Source organism: Eptatretus burgeri, chromosome 3, assembly GCF_056783735.1.
Source record: "Eptatretus burgeri isolate ZD-2024b chromosome 3, Ebu_testis_v1, whole genome shotgun sequence".
Taxonomy (NCBI): domain Eukaryota; kingdom Metazoa; phylum Chordata; class Myxini; order Myxiniformes; family Myxinidae; genus Eptatretus; species Eptatretus burgeri.
This window is the reverse complement of record NC_140963.1, coordinates 126,534,285-126,560,332: the sequence shown is the minus strand read 5'-3', so window position 1 is coordinate 126,560,332 and position 26,048 is coordinate 126,534,285. Positions and strand designations below refer to the sequence as shown.

The window sequence follows — 26,048 nt, the reverse complement described above, 5'->3', positions numbered from 1 at the left end:
GGTAGATGCCAATGATCCTGAATGCCTTGGTTTCTATAACGTGAAGCCGAGAAAGGTGGGAGGCAGGAGCACCAGCCCAGAGAAGAGAGCAGTACTCCATCAGGCTGCGGAGGAAAGCTTTATAAGTGGTGAGGAGCTCAGGTGGGCCGAGGGAGGACTTTGCACGACGGAGGATTCCCAGACGGCGACTGGCTTTGGAGGCGAGGTTTGAAATGTGGCTTTCCCAGGAAAGATCATGGCAGATGGTGAGACCCAGAAGCTTGAAAGAAAGGACTTCTTCCAGAGGATTGTTGAGAAAGTGGATGGAGGGGGGGGGTTCTAAACGGTCCTTTTGGAGAGACATAGTGAGAGTGTGAGATTTATCCGGATTGAAAGACATGTTCCCCGTGTTGGACCAGTTTGTGAACCAGTTTTGGCATGTTACATGTTTTGGCAAGTTTTGGCATGTTAGACCAGTTTTGGCATGTTACGAATTTTATTAGCCTGTAGCTTTGATCTATTGCTCAAGGGACATTTCGGAGATGCATACATGTGAACAATGTGCATTTATTTAAATGGTATAGTCGTGCCTGTCCCAAAAAAGTGCTAAAAATTGTCAATTCGGCAGCCATTTTGTTTATGCTCGTTAGATGGTCAAAAACTCAACATTCAGCTTGGGAACAGGGCTCGTCGAATTCAGCATACCTTAATTATGTTAAAAAGTCATGTTCCCAACTTTTACTAAAAAATGCTTCGAGGATGCACATTTCTCAGAAATACGTCTCGTCTGTGGGTCAGGATCAAGTGTCTAATCAAAGCAGGGTTGCATCAAAGTGGGACGTCTTGGTACCTGGTAGCAGTTCTCGTTATGTCTGTTATCAATTACGTAACACACCAGTACACAATCATTCCACAAAATACACAACAATAAACGACACAAACACTTCAAAAAAACAAGTGCTGGCGAGGGTCTGCAATCCGTGATTGCTCTTTTTGTTCGCGTTATTTGGAAATACAGTTGAACTTGCATTCTTCTCCTTATCATTACTCATCAATAAATGGCCGTCTCAGTATTCTGGTGTATCTCGTGTCACAAACAACCTCTTGAATAGCATTTTTGCGTTTGGGAAAAACAAAAACAAAAACAAAACCTGCTTGAGATTCCACCCAACCCGTTTTTCATTGCTTCCAACTTGCCACGTATGATATTGATGCAAAACCAGCAGCCAAGTGCTCTATTCGAAATCTGAAAAGACAGACCTCTGCCTACAATTTTAACTTTATTCCAATAAGTGACTTGACCGAGAATGGGTGTCCAAACAAACCGATTGGTGCTCCATTTCAACGTTTGGTGCGAGCAGAGAACTCACGGGCCAAGTCTGTCTGAGCAACTGGAGCGTGCCATGCGCACAAGTGCTGTGTTGCTGTGTGGATGAGACATTGCACATGATTATTAATATGTCAAGGTAAGCACACAATCACAGCACAATGTGCATGTGCAAACAGCGTAACATTGTTACACTTCCAAGATGAGACACTTACATTCCAAATTCGTGCATATTAAAGGCTGAATGAGCAGAGGCATCTTGGATCATGATCCATCCTAAACTTAGTCAACCACACCACATCAGTGATGACATTATACCTTTGTACAGTCAATGAAAGAAGATGGCAGAATAATGTATTTATGTCAAGGACAAATGAAAATGTCGATTACCATAGTGACCCTAAAGGAATTTCACCAATTTCAATAAAAATGCCTTGCATTAAAAGGAGATTTAGAATATGACAACTTACCTATGGAGTGGCGCCAGAAACAAAAAAAATACATCTGCGAGGAAAAGGAAACATTTTAATAAAAGGCAAGCAAGTAGTTTGGAGAGAGACCTGTGCTTGGGAGGTATTTAGAAGTAAAGAGGGAGGGGAAAGGGCAGAAGGGATGGAGGAAAGGGGATGGGGAAGAGGGGATGGGGGACAGGGGACAAAGGATGCGGTACAGAGATGGGGGAAGAAGGGGAGGGGCAGGGGAAGAAGCATTAATTTGTAATATCTGCTTGAAACATGCTAAGAAACAGCACAAATCACAGTTTCAAATGAGTTTTGTCCATTCTCAATGAGTAGTGTTTCATTTTTTTTTTTTTCGAGCTTCCCGTTTAATGTGCCATGTAGTAAATGTCAATGTGGAGCAATTTCGATTTGAATGCGTTCCCCAAACTCATTGTTTTGGTGACTGTTACTGCAAGCACTGAAAACATTAAGAGATGGACGGCTCAAAGAAAGGGCACAATGTAGAGTGTGTTGTATCAACATTTAATGTGAATTTATATACCATACCTGACAGCATATTTAGCGACGATAAAGTGAAATCAACAACAATATTCATCCGTATTTTAATTATTACGTACAACTACTCGTATTGCAGCCGAGCCTGGGGAAAGCCTCGGGCTGGAATGTGTAAACAGCCACACTCTGGCACCATGGGCTGGCTCTACCCCGACACTCCTAAAAACCCACTGATACCTTTGTGCTCGGGTGCATCAGACCCACATTAGACAAAACCTGGGGATGAGCCTGAGGCACAAACTAAAAGGTACAGCCCAAAAAAAAAAACAAACAAAAAAAATAACCACCTTTGGCGTTAAATTTAAACAAGAGCAGCGCCTCCTGTCCCACGCACTCCACGTGTTTCTAACCATGTTCGTATATTCATCCTGTTTCCAAAAAAATAATAAAAATTCCTTATCGTCTTGCAAGCGGTGATTTTCTGAGAACAAAAATGAACGTCGTAAGTAGGTATACAAATAAGGGGCATGACAAACGGGGCTTGCAATACGATTACGAGTGATAAAACGCACACAGGCAAATTCATATTACTTCCTAATGTCCCATTCCAAATGATTTGGAAAATGTCTGGTGATGGTTGGGGATTGAGTCGTGAAAAAGCACAAACACGGCTTTTCGACACATCACGTGACGTCTGGTTTTTGGCAAGGGACAAAAGTAAAAGAATCTACGGAACGATAAGTAAAGAGAAAGAAAATGGAAATGGAAAAGGGGGGGGCGGAAGAGGAGGAAGCAAAACGGGGGATAAAGCACGAAGATAATATATTGCCTTGCCAAATCCAATCTTGTGAAGTGGCGACGGCACAGAAGGGACAGCAGCCGGCTCATTGCCGGCACGACTCAAGGCAAATAATTGGCATCGTTAAAGCGCTTCAAATCCCATCACGGGAGCCTGCAGAGGAAAATTGCTCATTAACTAAAACAAGTGAGGGGGAAGGAAAGAGGTGGGGAAAATGGGGTTTGGGTGGCGGTGGGGACAGGATTCTGAGATTTGATATTGCTGGGCAATAAAATCGAGGCACCTCTTTTCTCCACATTACTTTTGCATACAGAGGAGAAAGACAAACAAATGTTGACGAGAGAGTGCAAGGAATCAAAATGGAGGGACAGGGTTGGTAAAAGCAAACAAATAAGGATCACAACAACACAACCTGTTCGCCAAGTGATGCTGCAGTGCAGATTATGGTGCCAAGTGATGCTGCAGTGCAGATTATGGTCGAAGTCATCCAAAGATCGCCTGAGCCATTTACATGGCTCTGAACAGCAACTTCAGCAGATAAAGCCGAGCACATAAAAGCCTGTCTTCAAAAAAAAGAAAAAAATATATATTTTTTTTATATGAAGTACTCCGCGCTTAGACGGGCATAGTTGTGTCACCACAGTGGCTATAAAACACGTTGTTGTTAGGAATGGATCGGAGCTGTATTTTAAGCTTGGCCTCGAGTTACGGTGCTGCTGTTATACGCTTTGAGTAAAGCCAGCTGTTGTGGTTACAGTTCTGTGGTTTAATTTTACAAGGTAACCTGGCACTAACGTCTTGAAAACACACTTGGAGAGTGCATTGTGGCGTAATTATTGTGATGAAAGACTTTTCAACATACCCTGTGAACAAGATTACTACTTTCTGCCAAAGGTTTCACCTGCTGCTGCCTTCTAAAAAAAAACCACAGGCTACAATTCACAACCACAGTGGCTCACAATTCCAACATATTTCATCGTTTTGCAGTTCCTCAAATAAAACACTTGGTTCAACTTGTCAGTCTTCCCAGCCTAACACTCCACAATACAAAAGTGACGTTTCGGTTCCTCTGTCAAATTATTTCAGGCTTGCCAGTTGAAGTCTAGGCTTCGAGACCTTCCCTTTTGAGGTACAGTATGTTCTCCATGGTGAGGTGCACACCAGGTTAATCGCCTCAGTCATCCTCAGCATGGTTTCCTCACCACCTTTCACTGTCTTTTGTGCCCTCAAATAACGCTGAGAGGTTGGTGCAGTTGGTGGATGCCAAGGTTTGACTGAAGTATAAGATCTAATCTGTTCGAGCGACTAGCCATGTAGTGCGGGGGCGCAGGAAAGGAGAGGGTCCTGAGGAAGTAGCCGCGCTTTCACGGTGCCATCTGCTCCACAGGAAAATAGATGCCGACCAGGCCCGGCCTGCAGCTGTGTCACTCCGGTCCCCAGGTGGCGGAAGAGAGACTGACGTACATGTTCACCAGCATACGTGTGAATCGGTGAAAGCAATGGCAATGACCAGACCTGGGAGGGCAGAAACATGCAAGTAGAAAGCATGAGTTGATCAATCGTGAATGTGATCAAATATAAGCAAATAGAACAATGCCAACAAAGTGTAAAATTGAGCATATCAAACCACACCACACAATATTGAGTGGATCGTTGCTGTTGAGTAAGTCATCGAGATTCACAGAGAAGCTTGATGAAAGCGTGTCAACGGTTAACAAAATGATCAAGGGTTGAGGTAAAAGCCAACATGTTTGTGGGGGTGGGTTGAGCGTGGAAGATCGAGAGGTTAGGGTAAAAGCCGACATGTTTGTGGGGGTGGGTTGAGCACGGAAGATCGAGAGGGTAGGGAGCTGGTAAAAAAGTTGGAAATGTATGGACATCGAGACAACGATGGTTCAAATACGAGCTGGGCTTTTGCTTTCAACGAGCACTAACTTTTCATGCAACAGATGAACTGAAATGTTGAACAAACACTTCGGTCTGTCAGGAAATGAGATTCCAATGACAATAACGAGGAACCTTGCAAGAAATTTCAATGCAAGAGAAGGCCGTTGAGCCCATCAAGCTTGTGCAATGGTTGCTAACCTATGGTCGGTTGTCCATGCTATGTCCTTTTCAAATACTAAGCATCAAGCAAGGAATCAACACGTACAATTTTTAAAGTCTTTGGTATGACTCGGCCGGGATTCCAACCGCCGACATCTTCGAGACGGAGCGGATCCTGTAACAATGACACCGAATGTGGTTGAACTTCCTTATTGGGAGTCAACTCCATTAATGTTTGTGCTGTTTATCCAAGTGGCCAGTCTTACAGTATGTGGTTTATTCTGTGTACTTTCACATCCATATTTTAAATGCTTTGCAGTAGTCAAGTACGAAACACCCTTGATGGGCTGGGCAGCCAATCATCAACAAATCTGAACAGAATTCATGTTTTCATTGAATAGAAATTTAATAATTAACCATTGTTCCACACACTTATTTCACTCGCCACCATATTCATTTTCAGCACCTGCTATAAAGAGAGAAACGTGCTATTTAAATAGTTATTGTTCACAAAGACAAAATCCCTCAAAACTTTAATCCCTGCACATTATTTTACCATTTGTAATCAAATATCCAGGTCGAACCACCCTCGGATGCATGAAGCTGCCGAGGAAGTTTCAATGGCTAAGAGCACAATCCTGGACGGGTCAACACTCCCACACAGGATACTCGACTGACTCACTTTTCTCAGCAAGCAGGGAATCATTTTGCCGACCTTGGAAGGATGACAGGCTGAGTCAACCCACCTGGTGTTATTTTGGCATGATTTGGGCTTGAACTCAGGACCTTAAGATCCGAAGCCAACCGCCTTAATCGTTAAGCCACCACCAAGCTTAATAATAATAATAAGAATAAACTTTGAAGGTGAGGAAACCAAACCACATAAACTGATGATCCAATTTCTTAATTTCCAGGAAGGTCGAAGCAATTGGAAATGCCGACAAAATTTAAGTACAGTTTGGGTGGTGATGCGTCGACAGCAGCACGTCCATGTTCCACCATTGCAGTGGAGCAGAAAGGGCAAGGCAGAGATCTCCTGCTCAGCAAGGTCATTGCGACAAGTGGTTGTTCGAGGGAAAAAAAAAAACGTAAGCGTTGATTTCAAACAGCCGAGTGGGGAATACAGAATGCAAAGTGTAAGGTTAAAGGGTGGGGGTAAGGGGGTTTCGGGTAGATTGTGCAGCACCCAAGTGGCATGAAGTCTGTATGGATCAGCGATTGTCAAATGACATTTATTATGACAAATGAAACGCAAACCACAAAACACCTAACGTAAAAGCTTGTCGCCACCTAAAAATTGCCAGGGCTTTGAGCTCATCATTCTGTCGCTTTGATTCCAGTAATTGGGAGTCAAATGTGTAACCTCAACATCTGCTGTGTTGAATTGTCTCCTGTGGTTACTCCGGTGGCCATGACATTTTCTTGAACCTCGTATAGTCCTGCAAATGTCATCCATTCTACACTTTGGACCAAAAATCGATGAAATTAAGACAAAAAAAAAGAAGTTAAAATGAAAAAACTTTTCCAAAGAATGAATAAGACAGCAAGGATCCTTGCAAATGCAGGAGCTCTGACTGGGTGGAAGGGAGACTGCTTGTAATGGCGTTTGAGCGATAAGTTTTATTCATCCTGGCAATTGCCACATTGTCATTGCAAAAATTGCATCTACCTTGATGTTCCCTTCAGCTGAGCCAGTAATGAGACAGGCCTCATCCAAGTCTGTGGTGAGTGCCTTCACGGAAGAATCGTGAGCCTGTATACAAGAGTGCATGGCACGTTGCCTCATATCCAAGACAGCCACGCCGCCCCTTCGACCTCCGGCCACCATCATTCGACTCCGCGGTCCAAAGCTCAGCGCCGTCGCACCACCATCGAGACATGAAAAACCTGTTCACGAAAGGTACAAATGGCCGCAAACCTTTGTAAATGAATCAGCAAAATCAGCCTGGTGTGGTTGTGCTTCCGCAATTAATGCATCAACTTCCTTTTTCATACACTTCACCATTAAAAAAAAAAAAATACGATTGTAAGATGTCATCGTCCAATCCCAGCAAAACAGATAGTTGCCCTTCTTACTCACTTTGCACTGGGTTACTTTGTAGAGGTAGCAAGGTATCCCACACACAAACATTCCTGTGGAGACACAGAAAGGCAGATCCCTCAGTGTAACTGTCTGGTGATTGCACAAAGCAACCCCTGTGCAGTGATTGCAACTCCACCCCCCCACCCCAACTGCACTCGTCTGCAGTGATTGCACCATCACCCCCCAACCCCCACACACTAATTATGCTGCACGCTGCAGGTGCACCACCCTCACCCAGCTTCACTGTGCAGTGATTACACTGCCACACAGTCTGAATGTTGTTTTGAAATGTCAATGAACAAATATTTATGTTTATACAGTTGACATGTAACATACTTATGTAAGAATAAATGAGGGGAACAGTTGCTTTATTAAGAGGGAAAGGGTGAAAGACAAAAACAGGAATAAAATCAAAGCCAAAAGTATCATTTTTTTAAAAGCATGTAATGTAGTCTTTCGGATCGATAGCTTGTGACTCGATCCGCAGGTCTGGTGGTAAGAAAAGGGTTCGATCCCTTCATCATTTATTTATTCATCAATTGCAGTACTAAATATTTCCACTAATCTTTTCATCACCGTCAGATAAAATAAAAACAGGTGGAGAAACATAAAAGATGATGTTGCAGCAGTAGGATGTTATTTCTTAACATCACTTATAAAACATGATGAGGGTAAAAGGGGGTGGGGGGGAGGGAAGAGGGGATTTCCAGAAAATAAAAAAGGTGGGGGTACAAAAATATGGTTGATCGGAAATAAAGTTCAGCATTGTGCCGCCGTGGAATTGAACGAACCTGCCATCTGCTGAATGACCTGCAGTTGCAATCACGCTCGAAGATCCCAAGAAGGAAAAGTCAAGAGAATCTTTCCCATGGCACTGCCAGTTCTGCATAAAAATTAACAACAGTGGTAAAACAGGAGACGTAACAAAGATGTGATAGTAAGCAAAGCACGAGGAAAAAAAAAAAACGACTTGCAACACGTCGATTAAAAAGGGAGTGTGAATAAATACAACCGGTCTTATTTTTTACTTGCATTGACAACCCATCATAAGGGCAAACATTTGCAAAGCTAATCCCAGATGCATCGTGTCGAGGCAAAAATCCGCTCCAACGCCTCTGATTCTGGCTCCATGGCTGAACGCCTTCCATCTGTGCGAGGCCCAACGAGCTGCTTAGAGCTTAGTACTCGCGCACTCCAAAGTGCCTTCCACGCTATTGCAGAAATTGGCTTTGGGATTGCCGGGCCAGAAAAGCAAGCAGCGCTTCTGTCTGGTTGGTAAACTAACCTCCAGCCCTTGAAAACAACAGACTCCTTTACATTAATAAAAAAAACAAAAAGCCATCAGGCTGAGCGAGCTCCAACATAATGCAAAGGCAATGCAAGTGATGTCGGCACAAACTCATCCGAATGTGCGATGAGAAATGGGTTGCGTGCACTATCGCATCATCAAACTTTGGGCTGGCATACAATTCCAAAAAACAAGATTTTGGCACATAAATATAGACACTTAATTTGATTGGCCAGGTATATGATCAAGGACTTTGAGGACTGAAGGTTATCCAATCCCAGGATTGAACAACTCCCAATATGTCATTTTAAATAGACGTGCTCAACATGTGGTGAAGTACAATGATGTGGAGGAAATGTGTCAATGCGGTGCAATTATTGGAGTAAAAATTATCAGCTTTAGTCTTTCACCTCGACCACTGAAGGTGGGCAGAGGTTTTCACCTCTGGTTGTTTGTCTGTCTGTCTGTGAGCAGGATATCTCAAAAAGTTATGGACGGCTTCAGATGAATCTTGGATAACAGGTCGGGTGCGTGACAAGGACAAAAATCATGAGATTTTGGTTAAGATCTGGATCCAGATATGAATTTTTTAAAATTGAGTCTTCAAGTGATTGGACCAAAAACGATACATAGCATGAAATTTCAAAACGATGTCGACGGATTACAAGAAAACTTGGTGGAAGAGTTGGGTAGGTGACAAGAACAAGAAAGAAAACACGTAAACTGTTCAGCCTGGAGCAGGTGCAGTGCCTCGAGAAATTATTCACACCCCTCGACTTTTGTCACATTTTGTTGAGTAACAGCCTGAATTTGAAATGAATTAAATTTAAATGTTTTGTCACCGATCTACACAAAATACCCCATTAATGACAAAGTGAAAACATGTTTTAGGAAATTTTTACAAGTTAATGAAAAATGAAAATCTAAAATGGCCTGCGTCAACAAGTATTCAACCACCTGAGTCAACATTTTTTCGAAGAGCCTTTAGCAGCGATTACGGCTTCGAGTCTTCTTGGGTATGTCTGCATCAGCTTTGCACATCTGGATTTGGAGATTTTCTCCTATTCTTCTTTGCAGATTTGCTCAAGCTCTGTCAAGTTGGATGAGGAGTGTTACTGAACAGCAATCTTCAAGTCTTTCCACAGATTCTCAATGGGATTCAAGTCTGGGCTTTGGCTGGATCACTCAAGGATGTTCATGTTGTTGTTCTGAAGCCATTCCAGTGTTGCTTTGGCTGTATGATTGGGATCATTGTCCTGTGGGAATGTAAATCTTCACCGCAGTCCAACATCTTTTGCACTCTGAAGCAGGTTCTCCTCAAGGATTTGCCTCAGCTTGGCTCCATTCATCGTTCCCTCGATCCTCACAAGTCTCCCAGGACCTGCTGCTGAAAAACATCTCTGGAGAACGATGTTGCCACCACCATGCTTCAGGGTAGGGATGGTGTTCAATGGGTGGTGAGCTGTCCTCAAATTCCATCAAATGTGTGCAACACATGAGCCACACGCTTTGCATTTAGGGCTTTAGGCCAAAGCTGTGAAGGACTCTTCATCGACCCAGCAGCTTCACTCTGCGTTTACCGTTCCAAATTCACCACACACCTCCATGATTTTACTTCAACCTTCCCTTTTCTGAATGTTACGCAATCCTTATTTAAAATAAATAAATAAATAAGCTCACTTTTGAATAAACACCTCCCAAAGCCACGTGCTTCCCCCGTAACCACGTGATCTGTCTCGACCCCCTGTGTTTACCGATCCAAATTCACCATTCACCTCACGATTTTTTCTACAACCTTTCGATTACCTTATCTGATGAAAACTCTCTCAAAAAAGTAATACTAATAATACTAATAATAATAATATTTATAAAAACGATCTCTTATAATGCTTCATCTTCCTCTTTCACACGTGTGGTACTCTTTACTGTATCAGAATGCACTCCTCTTCTTCCACTTGAAAAGACTGCTTTCAATTCGACCTCTCCTTCATACCTTGCCCAAAAAATCCAACTGTTACAGCGTTTCTTCTCTCCATTCTCTGAATTCGCCTTTATTGCATCCATCAAGAAATTCCCAAAATCACCTGTCTGACCTGAAAAAAAACCCCCAGTTTGCTATGAATGTTCACTTTTTTTTCCAACTTCAGTGCCAACTCAACACTCTCACCCCTCACTCTCAAAGCAACAGTCACATTTTCACCCTCCAAGATTCCCTCTCACCTCTCTCAAAAACAACCCCTCACCTTTCTCCCTCAACTCTCCCCACCCACTCATCCTTCTCAAAGTTGCCCCTCCCTCTCATCCACAAAGCTGCCTCCTTCCCCTGCCCTCTCACCTCCATCTCTTCACTCCACCCCCTCAAATCCACAAGTACCTTCTGCCCCCTCTCTTGCCCCCCTCTCCCACAGCACCACAGAATCCTTTCTCCTCCTCATCCAGCCCCTCCCCTAGCTATTCTGCAATCCCTCACACTCTCAACAACTCTCCTTACCTCCCCCCTTCCCTCCCATCCCCTGCAACCAAAGCCTCCTCCCTCCCTCTTCATTAACAGTGTGGACCTCAAATATCCGGGGCCTTCGTTCAAACCTTAGAGATCTTTCCATACAGGTTGCCACTGACAAACCAGACATGATCTGCCGAACAGAAACTTTCTTCCCTCAAGACGGCTCTGACTCCCAAGTATCTCTCCCTGCTTTCTCCCTCCTTCGGTATGACAGACCTGAGCCTCGCCCTGGTGGAGGCATTGCTCTCTTCATAAAAGATTCTATTCCTCACTCTCCATGCACTACCCTCACCCCCCCACACCCCCACGAATACCTCTGGCTACGGCTTCCCCTCCACTCCCACCTCATGTTTATATGTGTATTGTACCATCCACCAAACAGTGATGACTCCATTTACACTTCTCTATCCGAAAACATGGATCAACTTCGATCTTCTCATCCGAACTCTCTCTTCCTCATATGTGGTGACTTCATCTGTCATGGCACCTCAGCAAAAGCTTTATGTGACTCATTGGGACTGACTCAATCGGTCAACTTCCCGACCCTGATCTCAACCAATGGTAGTCTTTCTCTTCTGGATCTGATTTTGACAAATTTCCCTGACAATATCTGCTGTTCTTCCTCCGCTACAATCGGTTCTTCTGACCACGTACTTGTCAAAGTGGACATCTCTCTGACTATTGTCATAGAACTACCTCAGCGCCGTCGAGTCTGGTATTTCATGAAAACCAACTGGCAGGGTCTTCAAGTCGCCATCACACTTCCAGACTCTTCTCCCATCGCTACTTTCTCCAACATCAACTTATCGTGGAAATTCTTGCAAAGAAACTTGCTCTCCCTCATGCACAGATTTATCCCCTCTCATCTTCAGTTGTCCTACCCTTCCTCCTGCCAATGGTTTACTGAAGCTTGTGGTGAGGCAGTTGTCCTGAAACAAATTGCCTTTGCCTCATGGATAGCAATCCCAACTGAGGGTAATCTCAGTTCCTTCCATAAAGCTTGGAACAAATGTATGTCTACCCTCAGGAGAACCAGAAAACAACATCTTTCTAAGCTCAAGTCTGAGCTCTCAAACCTCTCTCCCTCTTCCAAATCCTGGTGGCATCTAATCAAATCTGTTTCTGGTGTATGTTCCCCCTCCATCCCTCCCTTACCTCAAATGACCGCACTGATGATACCGCACGTGAAAAGGCTGAATGCCTAAACTCAGTGTTTGCATCTAAATATTGTGTCTGAAACCCATCGCTTTCTCTACCCACCTTACCCAGTCGCAGCCAACTGTCCCTGGACTCTGTGTCCTTTTCGTCTGACAAAGTGGAGAGCTTGCTTTCAAACCTCGACTCAGACGGTCCAGACGTCGGTCAGAGGTCCAAACCTCGGTCCAGACGGCATCAGCCCATGTGTCCTAAAAACCTTTTCCTCTGCTCTTGCTCACCCTCTCTCTGTTCTATTCACCCTCTCATTTACTCAAGGCCATCTGCCATCTGCTTGGAAATCAGCAAACATTACCGCCCTGCATAAAAAAGGTGCAAAAACAGATCCCTGCAACCACAGAACAATCAGCCTTCTCCCAATCATCAGCAAGGTTATGGAATCCATCATCACTTCAGACATTAAATCCTTCCTCTTCTCCAATGGCTTGATTTCCAATCATCAATTTGTTTTCAGACCAGGTCATTCTACCCTGGATATGCTGCTTCTGCTCTCCCAACAATGGACGGAGGACCTCAATACTGTACATGAAATCAGAGCCATATCCCGAGACATATCACGTGCTTTTAACACGGTCTGGCACCCTGCCCTGCTCACCAAACTCTCTTACTATGGCATTCAAGGCCATCTCCACTCATGGCTCGCAGCCTTCCTCTCCTGTCGCAGTCAACGTGTGGCCCTAAATGGAGTTCTTTCATCCCCTCTTCCTGTCCAGGCTGGAGTTCCTCAAGGTAGCGTTCTGGGCCCTGTCCTTTTTCTGGTTTTCATCAATGATCTCTTCGACTCTCTGGAAAATCCTCTATCTCTTTGCTGATAACTCCACCCTCTGCCGTACCATCTGCCATCCCTCAGATCGGCAAGCAGCAGCTTCTTCGCTCACTGCAGATCTGGTGAAAATCACAAACTGGTCCAACACGTGGAACATGTCTTTCAATCCGGACAAATCTCACACTCTCACTTTGTCTCTCCGAAAGGACCATTTGGAACCCTCCCTCATCTACTTTCTCAACAATCCTCTGGAAGAAGTCCTTTCTTTCAAGCTTCTGGGTCTCACTATCTGCCATGATCTTTCCTGGGAAAGTCACATTTCCAACCTCACCTCCAAAGCCAGTCGCCGACTGGGAATCCTCCATCGTACAAAGTCCTTCCTCGGCCCACCTGAGCTCCTGACCACATACAAAGTTTTCGTCCGCACCCTGATGGAGTACTGCTCTCCCCTCTGGGCTGGTGCTCCTGCCTCTCACCTTTCTCGGCTTCACGCTGTGGAAACCAAGGCATTTCGGATCATTGGAGTCTCCTGCTATGAGGCTGAGTCTTTGGGCCTCTTACTCTCTCACAGCAGACAGGTCGGTGGTCTTTCTGTTTTCTTCCGTCTCCTCTCCGGTCTCACCCACCCCCCCCTGCCTGTCTGTGATTTGTCCCCAACACATTTCCGCAGGACACTCAAAATCCGCCAACAACCCCCTTCTGGTAAAACTACCAAAATCACGAAACACTGCTCACCTTCACTCTTTCATTCCTCTTTCCCACCTTTGGAATGAACTCCCTCACTCTGTTCAATCCCATTCTTCCCTCGAGGCTTTCAAAACAGCTGTTCACCCCCACCTCTTATCGTCCCCCATCGAAATCCTCTATCTTTTCTACTCCCGTTAATCCACCCCAAATCAATTCTTTCAACCTTCTTCAATCAAAAACCTCCTTCAATCAAATTCCCTGCTTTCCTTCCTGAAAGTCCCTGTAATATCCATCTTGTATACCCCACGTTCTCCGCTCCATCCCTCTCCCTTCCAGAGATCTCTCAATTTCTCTGTTCCCCACTGTTTTGTCCTTCCCACTCCTGCCCCTCTTGTCTCAGGCCCCCCTCGCTGTGCATTGTGAGTTAGCTCTCATACGAGCCTCGACAAGGTATACAAAAAAAAAAGAAGTGCTGCAGAGATTGTTGTCCTTCTGGTAGGTTTTCCCATCTCAGCCAAGGAAATCTGTAGTTCTGTTAGAGTTGACGTTGGGTTCTTGGCCACCTCCCTGACCAAGGTCCTTCTTGTTCAGTTGCTCAGCTTGGTCGGATGGCCAGCTCTCGGAAGAGTCTGGGTAGTTCCACATTATTTTCATTTCCTAATGATGGAGCTCACTGTGCTCTTGGGAACTTTCCACACTCTAGGAATCGTTTCATCCCCTTCCCCAGATCTATGCCTCTTCATAATTATATCTCGAAGTTCTACGGACAGTTCCTTGGACTTCGTGGTGGAGTTTCTGCTCTGACATGCACTGTCAACTGTGGAACCTTGGAAAGGAAGGTGTGTTTCTAAGTCATGTCCCATCAATTGAATTGGCCACAGTTGGACTTGATTGAAGTTGTAGAGACATCTCAAGGATGATCAAAGGAAATTAGATACACCTGAGCTCAATTTGGAGTGTCGCAGCAAGGGGGTTGAATGCTGATTGACTCAAGATATTTCAGTTTTTCGTTTTTCATTAATTTGTTTCAATATCTCATTAACTTGTTTTCACTTTGTCATTCTGGGGTATTTTGTGTTGGTCAGTGATAAAATTAGTTATTTAAAGCAATTTTAAATTCAGGCTGTAACACAACAAAATGTGACAAAAGTCAAGGGGTGGGAATACTTTCTGAAGGCACTGCACTTCTTTCCTGTGATGCCTGGCAGAGGTATGTCTTTCAGCTCTACCGAGTGCTGTTTTCGTCTTTCCTGTGATGTCACTCACATCGTCGTGACAACCAAAATACTTGATGAGCTGTACGATACATTCCAGGAAAAAATAAAAGTGAAGGTGTTGCATAATGATCATAATGAAAAAATAATTTTGGACAAAAAAAAAAAATAAGACAACAAAGAAAAAACAGAGCTATCTATAATAATAAAAGTCAGTGTGTTAGTGTGTCATTCAGTTCGCCAGTCAGTTTGTCAGTCAGTTAGTGTGTCTCCTGCTAAAGTAAAAAAACCATGAAACATGGCGGCCCCAAATTTTGCATGCATACGAAGGAAACTCCAAAGGAGTGAAAGAATGAAAACTGGGTGTTTGGGTAAATTTAACCACTCTCTTAAGCCTAACTTCATGTTGCAGGGGTCTTGACTCTGTGATCTTAGCTGTTAAGATAATCAACGATTTACCTTCATGAAAGGCTTATCCTTGGTCAGCCCAACTTTACCTCACAGGGGTCTGAGCTGCCATTTTGATTCAGCCCTCAAAAAATGCCTTGCCTTGGAAGAAGGGCATTACGGTTTCTGCACCCGAAAGCTTCATACCTACGAATCATGGTATACATTGCTGATCATCTTACCAAGGAATCGATGTCCACACTGTTAATCGTTTGCCAAGCCAGCCGTTCCTTATCAACTGATGTTTGTAAGCCACAGCAATAGTCGCAAGCAGTGTCATTGACTTCTTAAAAAAAAAAAAAAATCACAACAGACATCGTTTTTGAAAATAAAATAAAATTGACATGCAAGACAATGTTGAGGTCATAAGGTAAAACAAAGTATTCTTCAACCGTTTTGTTAGAGTGCTTGCTTGAGTAGTTAACAGTGGCGTACCTAAGGTATGGCAGGCATGGCACATGCCGTCGACACCACTTGAAGGGGGGTGGGGGAGGGGGGGCACCACTGAGCAGGACTTGGTCTCTGTCAAGAATGAAATATTGAAGTTGAAAAACGTCAGATATGAAATAAATCAATGGCTGATGAGAACTTGAGAGACGCTGGGTTAACAGCCAATGAGGAAATGGAAAGAGTCATGAAGGGAACACTCGACCATCTTCACAGAGAAATGGACGAAAGGTTTGCTCGTTTGCACGACACTGACACCAAGTTTGGGTTCCTTCTCGATGTTGAGGGACTGTTACGGCGCTGACAGTAACAACCTAAAGAAGAAGTGTGAAAATTTGGGAGAATTGTACAAGCTCTGATGTTGATGGACAGCAGCTATATGAAGAAATTTTGGATTGCAGAATGTTGCTATCAAGTCGGGCCAACATGAAAACATCAAGACCTGAAGAGCTTCTCAAATGTATTGTTCAGTCTGGAGATGAGAGCGTTTTCCCCGATCTTCGCATTGCTATTCAGATAATGCGAACCATCACAGTTTCCATCGCCAGCTGTGAGAGATCATTCAGCAAGTGAAAACGAATACTTTCATATTTGAGAGCCTCCATGGGTCAAGGCGGACGCTGTGATCTTGCTCTGCTGAGTGTAGAAAGAGAAGAAACTGAAAAGAAACTGACTTTGAACACATCATCGACCAATTTGCATCAGTGAAAGCAAGGAAGGCGCAGTTGTAATTTTCATGACGTGCCATAATTTGTTCATGAAAAGATTAACGAGCTTGGGTTGTATTTTTGAGCTGATAAAATGGTAAAGTTATCCAACAGATGGGTGTCAGATGTTTGGACAGGAGTGCAATTTCAGTGCTTGCCATAGGCGCTATTTTCTGTAGATACGCCCCTGGTGGTTAAGCTGCTTGGTGAGCGCTCAACGCTGCTTGATTTGAACCATCTGCTTTTTACGAAAATTCCCTCTATATGTCGGACCCTTTTTGACGGACTTTGGACCTGCCGAACATTTTCGGTCATTTGAACCAGAAGCATTCCCAACTTTGCAAGGCGGTTCTGAGATTTTTAAAAGAAGACTCCTTCGTTCACTGCAGTTATGTCTGGGCGTGTGGCCTATTTCAAGCTTTGCGGCTCTGAAAATGCCAAAGAAAACTTAACAAGAGCTCAAGTGAGCACAATATACACCCGGACAAGAAGGTATATACAGAATTGTGTTGCTACATGGAAAACAGCATCCTGGTTGCCATGGCAACCACTTTAGATGACGAACGTATGTCGCGACACACCGTCTCCATAGTCAGTACCTATGTACCAAATATGGACCGTGAAAGTTGAAAACTTTGGGAGTTAGAGTGCGGACAGGAACGGACGGACGGACGACCGGTATCACATAATATGCCTCAAAAACAAACAAAAAAAAAAAAATATATATATATATATATATATATATATATATATATATATATATATATATATATATATATATATATATATCGGGCGAATAAAAAGAGCAAGAAGATCCCTCCTTTTCCATATTCAGTGGCGTGACGGGTGGAATTTGCAAGCAACGGGTGGTATTTTGAGAGACCTGCGGTGTGGCCCCACGATGTTCACACGTCTTTTTATAACGTGGCAGTGCCGTGGGAAGGTGAAGTTAATGACGAGGTATTATGGCCACAGTTCAGTCACGTGCGCCACCCCACACTAACTTGCAATGTTAATTAATGAGCAAAAAATAGTAATAAAAAGGAGAGAGAGAGAGAGAGAGAGAGAGAGAGAGAGAGAGAGAGAGAGAGAGAGAGAGAGAGAGAGAGAGAGAGAGAGAGAGAGAGAGAGAGAGAGAGAGAGAGAGAGAGAGAGAGAGAGAGAGAGAGACAGAGACAGAGACAGAGACAGAGACAGAGACAGAGACAGAGACAGAGACAGAGACAGAGACAGAGACAGAGACAGAGACAGAGAGAGAGACAGAGACAGAGACAGAGAGAGAGAGAGAGAGAGAGAGAGAGAGAGAGAGAGAGAGAGAGAGAGAGAGAGAGAGAGAGAGAGAGAGAGAGAGAGAGAGAGAGAGAGAGAGAGAGAGAGAGAGAGAGAGACAGAGACAGAGAGAGAGACAGAGACAGAGACAGAGACAGAGACAGAGACAGAGACAGAGACAGAGACAGAGACAGAGACAGAGACAGAGACAGAGACAGAGACAGAGACAGAGACAGAGACAGAGAGAGAGAGAGAGAGAGAGAGAGAGAGAGAGAGAGAGAGAGAGAGAGAGAGAGAGAGAGAGAGAGGGAGAGAGAGAGAGAGAGACAGAGACAGAGACAGAGAGAGAGAGAGAGAGAGAGAGAGAGAGAGAGAGAGAGAGAGAGAGAGAGAGAGAGAGAGAGAGAGAGAGACAGAGAGACAGAGAGACAGAGAGAGAGAGAGAGAGAGAGAGAGAGAGAGAGAGAGAGAGAGAGAGAGAGAGAGACAGAGACAGAGACAGAGACAGAGACAGAGACAGAGACAGAGACAGAGACAGAGACAGAGACAGAGACAGAGACAGAGACAGAGACAGAGACAGAGACAGAGAGAGAGAGAGAGAGAGAGAGAGAGAGAGAGAGAGAGAGAGAGAGAGAGAGAGAGAGAGAGAGAGAGAGAGAGAGAGAGAGAGAGAGAGAGAGAGAGACAGAGACAGAGACAGAGAGACAGAGACAGAGACAGAGACAGAGACAGAGACAGAGACAGAGACAGAGACAGAGACAGAGACAGAGACAGAGACAGAGACAGAGACAGAGACAGAGACAGAGACAGAGACAGAGACAGAGAGAGAGAGAGAGAGAGAGAGAGAGAGAGAGAGAGAGAGAGAGAGAGAAACACACAGAGAGAGAGACAGAGAGACAGACAGAGAGACAGAGAGACAGAGAGACAGAGAGAGAGACAGAGAGTGAGAGAGAGAGAGAGAGAGAGAGAGAGAGAGAGAGAGGAGAGAGAGAGAGAGAGAGAGAGAGAGAGAGAGAGAGAGAGAGAGAGAGACACAGAGACAGAGACAGAGACAGAGAGAGAGACAGAGAGAGAGACAGAGAGAGAGACAGAGAGAGAGAGACAGACAGACAGACAGACAGACAGACAGACAGAGAGAGACAGAGAGAGCGACAGAGAGAGCGACAGAGAGAGCGACAAAGAGAGCGACAAAGAGAGCGACAAAGAGAGCGACAGAGAGACAAAGAGACAAAGAGACAAAGAGACAAAGAGACAAAGAGACAAAGAGACAAAGAGACAAAGAGACAAAGAGACAAAGAGACAAAGAGACAAAGAGACAAAGAGACAAAGAGACAAAGAGACAAAGAGACAAAGAGACAAAGAGACAAAGAGACAAAGAGACAAAGAGACAAAGAGACAAAGAGACAAAGAGACAAAGAGACAAAGAGACAAAGAGAGAAAGAGACAAAGAGAGAAAGAAAGAAAGAAAGAAAGAGAGAAAGAGAGAAAGAGAGAAAGAGAGAAAGAGAGAAAGAGAGAAAGAGAGAAAGAGAGAAAGAGAGAAAGAGAGAAAGAGAGAAAGAGAGAAAGAGAGAAAGAGAGAAAGAGAGAAAGAGAGAAAGAGAGAAAGAGAGAAAGAGAGAAAGAGAGAAAGAGAGAAAGAGAGAAAGAGAGAAAGAGAGAAAGAGAGAAAGAGAGAAAGAGAGAAAGAGAGAAAGAGAGAAAGAGAGAAAGAGAGAAAGAGAGAAAGAGAGAAAGAGAGAAAGAGAGAAAGAGAGAAAGAGAGAAAGAGAGAGAGAGAGAGAGAGAGAGAGAGAGAGAGAGAGAGAGAGAGAGAGAGAGAGAGAGAGAGAGAGAGAGAGAGAGAGAGAGAGAGAGAGAGAGAGACACAGACAGACAGAAAAAGAGAAAGACAGAGACTGTGTGTGTGTGTGTGTGTGTGTTCTTTCAGTCACGTGCACTATGGTACGCAGTTCACTCTGCACGCACTGTCACCCTGCGAAACACAACAAAAAATACATCCTATTCTTTGAAATAACTGATGGATGGATCAAAATTGAAAGTGCGGACCCCGTGGTTTTGTGCTGTGACTCGGTGTAATTTTATTTTATTTTCAACAAAAGATCACATAGTTTCCCCCTTCTGTACGATCTGCTTTCACTTCGGATGTTGTTTCATGTCACGAGAAGCTTGGAGTGATGTTCTCTTCTGTATGAAAGCGAATGAGATGACGTTTCTTTGTTTCTTTGTGACGGTACTCCTCTGAGCTCCCAAGAGGTTCATCATGACAAAACTTTATGGGATCACTTTTTGATTTTTTTTTTATTAACCACGCCACACCGAACTTAGGGTTTGAAAGTCATTTTCGCACAATGCATAACTTATACACAAACAAGCCACCACCTCTCACAGGAAAGGGTGGGAATATGGAGGGGTGTGGGGTGGGAGGAGGGACCCGGCATTGCCCGGCAGCGACGGGTACCTTTGCAAGTAAATAAATAAAGAAAAGTTTATATTGACTGTTCAAATGAAAGCACCAAAAGTTTTCACAGTTAATCAAACAGGCAGCAGGATAAAATTTAAGTAAAATACCTTAAACTTCTTCCATGAAAATATCAATCAATATTAGTCCAAGAGCATTAGGTCAAAATAGGCCCTAACCTGGACATTTTTGGTAACAAGCTGATTTTTTTCAGGATAGGTCCAGGAATATGTCTGGAATAACATACTAAAAGTCCTCATAAATCCTCCTTGAGCGTTTTCCGCAATCCAAGATGGCGTCCAAAATGGCCGCCTCTTCTGTTTTTCTCATAACTTTGCAAGCAGGTTTCCCCAAAATACACTTTAAATGTCTACATATATGTTTTGAAGTATGAGGAACTCATTAGAATACATCTTAAGAGATGCTGAAGCACGCAAGTACCAATAAGACCTCTTGAGTTCTTCCAAAAGTCCAGGCAGAAGCAGACGCTGACACCGTGATTGTCTCCACAGCACTAGCATTGGCAGAGTCAGAACATGTGCCAGTTGCTGTCGTTGGTACGGACACAGACTTACTGGTAATGCTAGTTGCTCGGGCAACCTCTTCCACAGATGTGTACATGCTATGCCGCAGTAATCCTGTCACGGTCTTCAACATTCATGAGATTCAGCATGCCATAGGGGACACAAGAAATCACTTGATGTTTCTTCATGCTGTGACGGGATGTGACACGGTCTCTGCGATCTATCGTCAGGGCAAGCGTAAAGCTTTGAACATGGTGCACAGGAAGCGGGACTACGACTTGCTGGATACCTTCACAAACAGTGGAAGCACCCATGACGAGGTGGAAAAAGCTGGGGAAGGCTTCATTCTTAAGCTTTATGGAGCCAGCAGTTTTGAATCTCTTGATGACGACCGTCACATCGCATACAAACGGGCAATCGGTCGCAGTTCCCTGAGTTCATCCTTTCAGCTAGAAAGTCTACCTCCAACTAGTGCTGCAGCAAAGCAACATTCATATCGCGCCTATCTTACCGTCCAGGAATGGATGGGTAACTCCTTATCTCCAACAGAATGGGGCTGGCGATTTCAGGACGGGACTCTTACCCCGGTAGAAACAGGCATTGCTGTTGCACCCGACACTTTGCTGAACATGGTGGCATGTGGGTGTAAACCAGATGGTTGCAGAAGCATGACATGTAGCTGCAAGAAACTTGGGCTCTTTTGTACCTCAATGTGCAGTAAATGCAGTGGTCTCAATTGCAACAATACAGCACCAACTCTTATAGATGCCGACGATGATATTACCCCAACTTCAGAGGACATCAACATTGAAGATACAGCATCCGACGATGAAGACAATGACTGATGCAACTAGGTGTGTGCATGCGTAAGGTAAAGATTCATCTGAAACTTTTGAGGTTTGAATCTCTAGCATGATCTTGTTTTGAATGTCTTTGCCTCTTGAAACAGGCTAAAACAGCAGTGTGTTGATAAGTGGCGGACATTTTGAGCACCATTTGAATTTCAGAAAGAACTTCAGCGGTTTTATTGTTTCCTTTGTACTTCAAAGTATCTGAATGAGTTCCTTATTTCTCAAGACATAATATATTTAGAGATTTAAAGTGCATATTGAGGTAACTTAGTCACAGGGTCATGAGAAAAACAGGAAATTGCAACCATCTTTGGCGCCATTTTGGATTTTGGGACTAGTTCAAGTAGTTTTATTGGTATAGATATGCGTGTTTCAAATCTGCGAATAAGAATTTATCTAGATTCCTTGACTCCCATAACATATATAAAGACATTTTAGTGTGCTTTATTGGGTTACTTAGTTGCAGAGTTATGAGAAAACAACAACAGGAAAAGGGGCATTTCGGGCGCCATTTTGAATTTCAGGATGAGCTCAAGTGTTTTTATTGGTAAATGCGTGTTTTTGAAAAATTCCCAATAAGTATATGATTCATTTCATTGAGTCACAAAACATATATTAAGACATTTAAAGTGCGTGTTGAAGTACCTTGGTGTAAAACCAGAAACGGCAGCAATTTCAGACGCCATTTTGGATTTCTGAAAGAGCTTAAGCGGTTTTATTCGTTTTTGTGTGTTTCAAAATCTTCCGATATGTATTGTATTGAGTTCCTTATACTTCAAAACATATGTGTAGACATTTAAAATGTGTTATAGGTAAACCTACTTGCAAAGTTATGAGAAAAACAGGAAATGGCGGCCATTTTGGACGCCATTTTGGATTGCGGAAAACGCTCAAGGAGGATTCATGAGGACTTTTAGTATGTTATTTCACACACATTCCTGGACCTTTCCTGAAAAAATCAGCTTGTTACCAAAAATGTCCAGGTTAAACCCCAATGCTCTTGGACTATATGGAGGCAAAACAAAAGAAGCAGCAGAAATCCAATAATTTGCAGATATCTGGCAAATCTGAGGAATGCATGCTATTTAAGAACTGATTTGATGAATCGTTACACGGCTATTCATGTCAGCAATTAGAATGGCATCTATTTTGGGCACATGTCCAACAACAATGGCCGAAGTGTATCCCCAAAGTTGGACCGATCCCTCTTCCGCACTTCACTGCAAGTGCTGCACATGAACCATATGATCATTCGTCTCTTTGCCATCGAAGAAACGCATCAAGAAACTCTTTTCAAAAAGTTTCCGAGACAAAACCATGACTTCTGTTCCATCAACATCGGGAAACAAACTCACCACGGGGACGAATGAGGGATGGACAATGAATGGAAGCAAAGAACAAAATGATTTTTTTATTTTTATTTTACAGCAAGGAGGCATGAGACAAGAGGGGTGGGAGTGGAAGGGACAAAACAGTGGGGAACAGACACATTAGGTGAACTGTGGAAGGGAGAGGGATGGGGATGGGACGGGGAACATGGCGAAGAGAAGATGGACATTTCAGGGACTTTCAGGAAGGAAAGCAGGAGAAATGAAGGAAGTGGGCTTGGGTGGATTATCGGGGGTAGAAAAGATCAAGGATTTGGATGGGGGAAGATAAGAGGTGGTGGTGAACAGCTGTTTTGAAAGCCTGGAGGGAAGAATGGGAAAGAATAGAGTGAGGAAGTTTATTCCAAAGGCGGGAAAAAAGAGGAATGAAAGAGTGAAGATGAGCAGTGATTCATGATTTTGGTAGTTTTACCAGAAGGGGGTTGTTGGCGGACCTTGAGCGCCCTGTGGAAATGTGGTGGGGACAAATCGCAGAGAGAGCAGGGGGGGCAAGGCTGGAGAGGAGTCGGTAGAAATCAGAAAGACCACCGACCAACCTGCGGTGATTGAGTGAGAGGCCCAAAGACTCAGCTTCATTGCGGGAGATGCCGATGATCTTAAATGCCCTGGTTTCGACAGCGTGAAGCCGAGAAAGGTGGGAGGCAGGAGCACCAGCCCAGAGGGGAGAGCAGTACTCCATCAGGCTACGGACAAAAGCTTTGTAAGTGGTCAGGAGCTCAAGAGGGCCGAGGAAGGACTTAGCACGACGGAGGATTCCCAGTCGGCGACTGGCTTTTGAGGCGAGGTTGGAAATGTGACTTTCCCAGGAAAGGTCATGGCAGATAGTGAGACCTAGAAGCTTGAAAGAAAAGACTTCTTCCAGAGGATTGTTGAGAAAGTGGATGGGGGGGTTTTGTAAACGGTCCTTTCGAAGAGACATAGTGAGAGTGTGAGATTTGTCTGGATTGAAAGACATGTTCCACGTGTTGGACCAGTTTGTGGTCTGTTGTGTTGATAACCAACTGTGTTGAGTTTAGCGAGTATGGGAGGATCCCTTCATGGTTGGAGGAAAATCTTTTTGAGGCCGTCATGTTTATGTACTTCCAGTAAATGCATCTTACTCTGAAAGATTTACCATTCCACACCTGTCTGAAGATGAAAGAATTGGCAAGCTCTTGACTGGATCATCATCGATCATCGATCATCGTTGAAAGAACACATCTCGATGTACTTGACACCACTTGTGAATTTGGCCTTTCTACCTTGAGCACTTCCATAAACCAACAATGGAGTTTCATAAGCTTCGTTTTGCATCTTCCATTGAGAACTTTTTGAAAAGGGAAGAGCTGATTAAATCTGGCTTAACACGTTTAAAATCAAAATCGTGAGGATTAAAAAAGATGAACAAGTATACATGCAAAGGGTTGGACCCATTTATTTCTTCCATATGATCCCATGGCTCATGGTGTTGGGAACCAAGATTCATCTCATGGACAATAAGTATTTGTCCAGTGTCCACTTATGTCCCTGTAATGAATGTGAAATTCCATTAATGTCTCCGAATGTCCTTGGTCCTGAATACAATTTCTGTCCAAGCTTCACCATGAGCCTGAGATCAATGCTTAATAAAATAAATAAATACCATCGATGAGAAAAGGTTTCCAAGAGTAACGACATTGACATCACAATCTCAGAATTTAAATGCAGCATCCTTCAGAGTAGCGGCGTTGGCATAACAATCTTCATTTCATCATCAATGACTTTCCCACGAAAAAGGTCAGGAGTGGGGTTGTTTACGAATGGCTTTAGTGCTCACAAAGCAGTACATGTGCTTCTGAAACAACCCCCTGACAATATAGAAGTTTGGGCAAACAAATTACAAGTTGTATTTGCTCCACAATGCTTGATAATCACAATGTCCATCCACTAAGACCCGAGTCAGACGCCCCATCCTCCAATGGTACGACATCCCCGAGTCTTGTGTCAACATCCTTGAGCTCACTATAAAACACAAAATCAACTACACCAGGCACAATGACACCATGACTGTAATAGTGAGGGGTGGGGGAAATTAGTGTCTCATTTCCTCACTAACTTTCTACCATTGACAAGGCTTTGACGAGGAAAGATGGGAAGAACAAAAGCGAAAATGAATTTTGATCCAGGACAAGCCTTACCACTTAATTGGACCGTGGGAACCTTTAGTTAACGTCAATAACAGCGGTATTTGAAGGATGAAGAGCATTCGACAAAAACAAGGCAGGAAACTATCCCACCAAAAAACATAAACATTGCCCAGCGGGCAGCAGAGCGCACATCACCCTCGGGTGGCATTTATAATTCATGCACAAATTAAACTTCACTTAAACACAAGTGGATGGTCACGTCGGTAGGAAACGAAATAATTTAATTTTTGATTTTTCGGGGGTGCCCGAAGTCAAATTTTGGGTGCTTGAAAAAGAACATGCTGAAAACAATTAAACTAAAACTGCGAAACTTATTTTCTACAACATTCAAGTTTGATTAAAAAAAAAAAAACAATAAATCGATATTTATGCATACACCTCTGATGAAAAGGCCCAAAACACCTCTAAATTAGTTCTGATAATTTCGGCAATATTTCATCGAATGAAGTGGATTTCAAAAAGGTTGTCTCTCCGATCATGGCGATCGTAAATTTGGGGTCAAAATTGATGTTCATTATGCGATTTTGAGGGTGCCCGACTGGGCATTCAAAACACAACCACTTATAAAATTTGTGTGCCCGATGCTAAAATTAGGTGCCAAGCCCTGATTAATGTTTTTTTTTTCTTCTGAATAATGATGAAATGTACAGGGGGTGGTAAAACGAGCAGAATAAATTCAATCAGCATGCGACTACTGGTCTGTCATGGATCAGAAAACGTTGGAAACGAAAACTGCACTCGGTAGAGCGCATACCTCCGCCAGGCTGAACTGTTCATGTTATATTTGTCCCAATGATAGGCCAGATCTGCATCCAGAACTTATATTAACCAAAATCTAACCGGCTTGTTCTTGTCAGCGACCGAACTCATCCACCAAGTTTTGTCATCATCCATCCCTCACATTTTGAGATATCAGGCTATGTATC

General features: G+C 43.7%; 1 protein-coding gene across 2 annotated transcripts in view; it reads right to left on the bottom strand.

Annotated features, from left to right (window-relative positions):
- Positions 1 to 2,102: 2,102 nt before the first annotated feature.
- Positions 2,103 to 26,048, bottom strand: part of LOC147030931 (dmX-like protein 2) — a 504,858-nt gene continuing 480,912 nt past the window's right edge. For both annotated transcript variants that reach the window (XM_085875494.1, XM_085875496.1), the window contains 4 exons: positions 7,982 to 8,073; positions 7,188 to 7,240; positions 6,777 to 6,994; positions 2,103 to 4,576 (listed from right to left, as the gene is read on the bottom strand). In XM_085875494.1, coding sequence (XP_085731620.1) covers positions 4,367 to 4,576; positions 6,777 to 6,994; positions 7,188 to 7,240; positions 7,982 to 8,073 — 573 coding nt within the window. In that variant the 3' untranslated portion in view covers positions 2,103 to 4,366. The remainder of the gene's footprint in view (positions 4,577 to 6,776; positions 6,995 to 7,187; positions 7,241 to 7,981; positions 8,074 to 26,048) is intronic.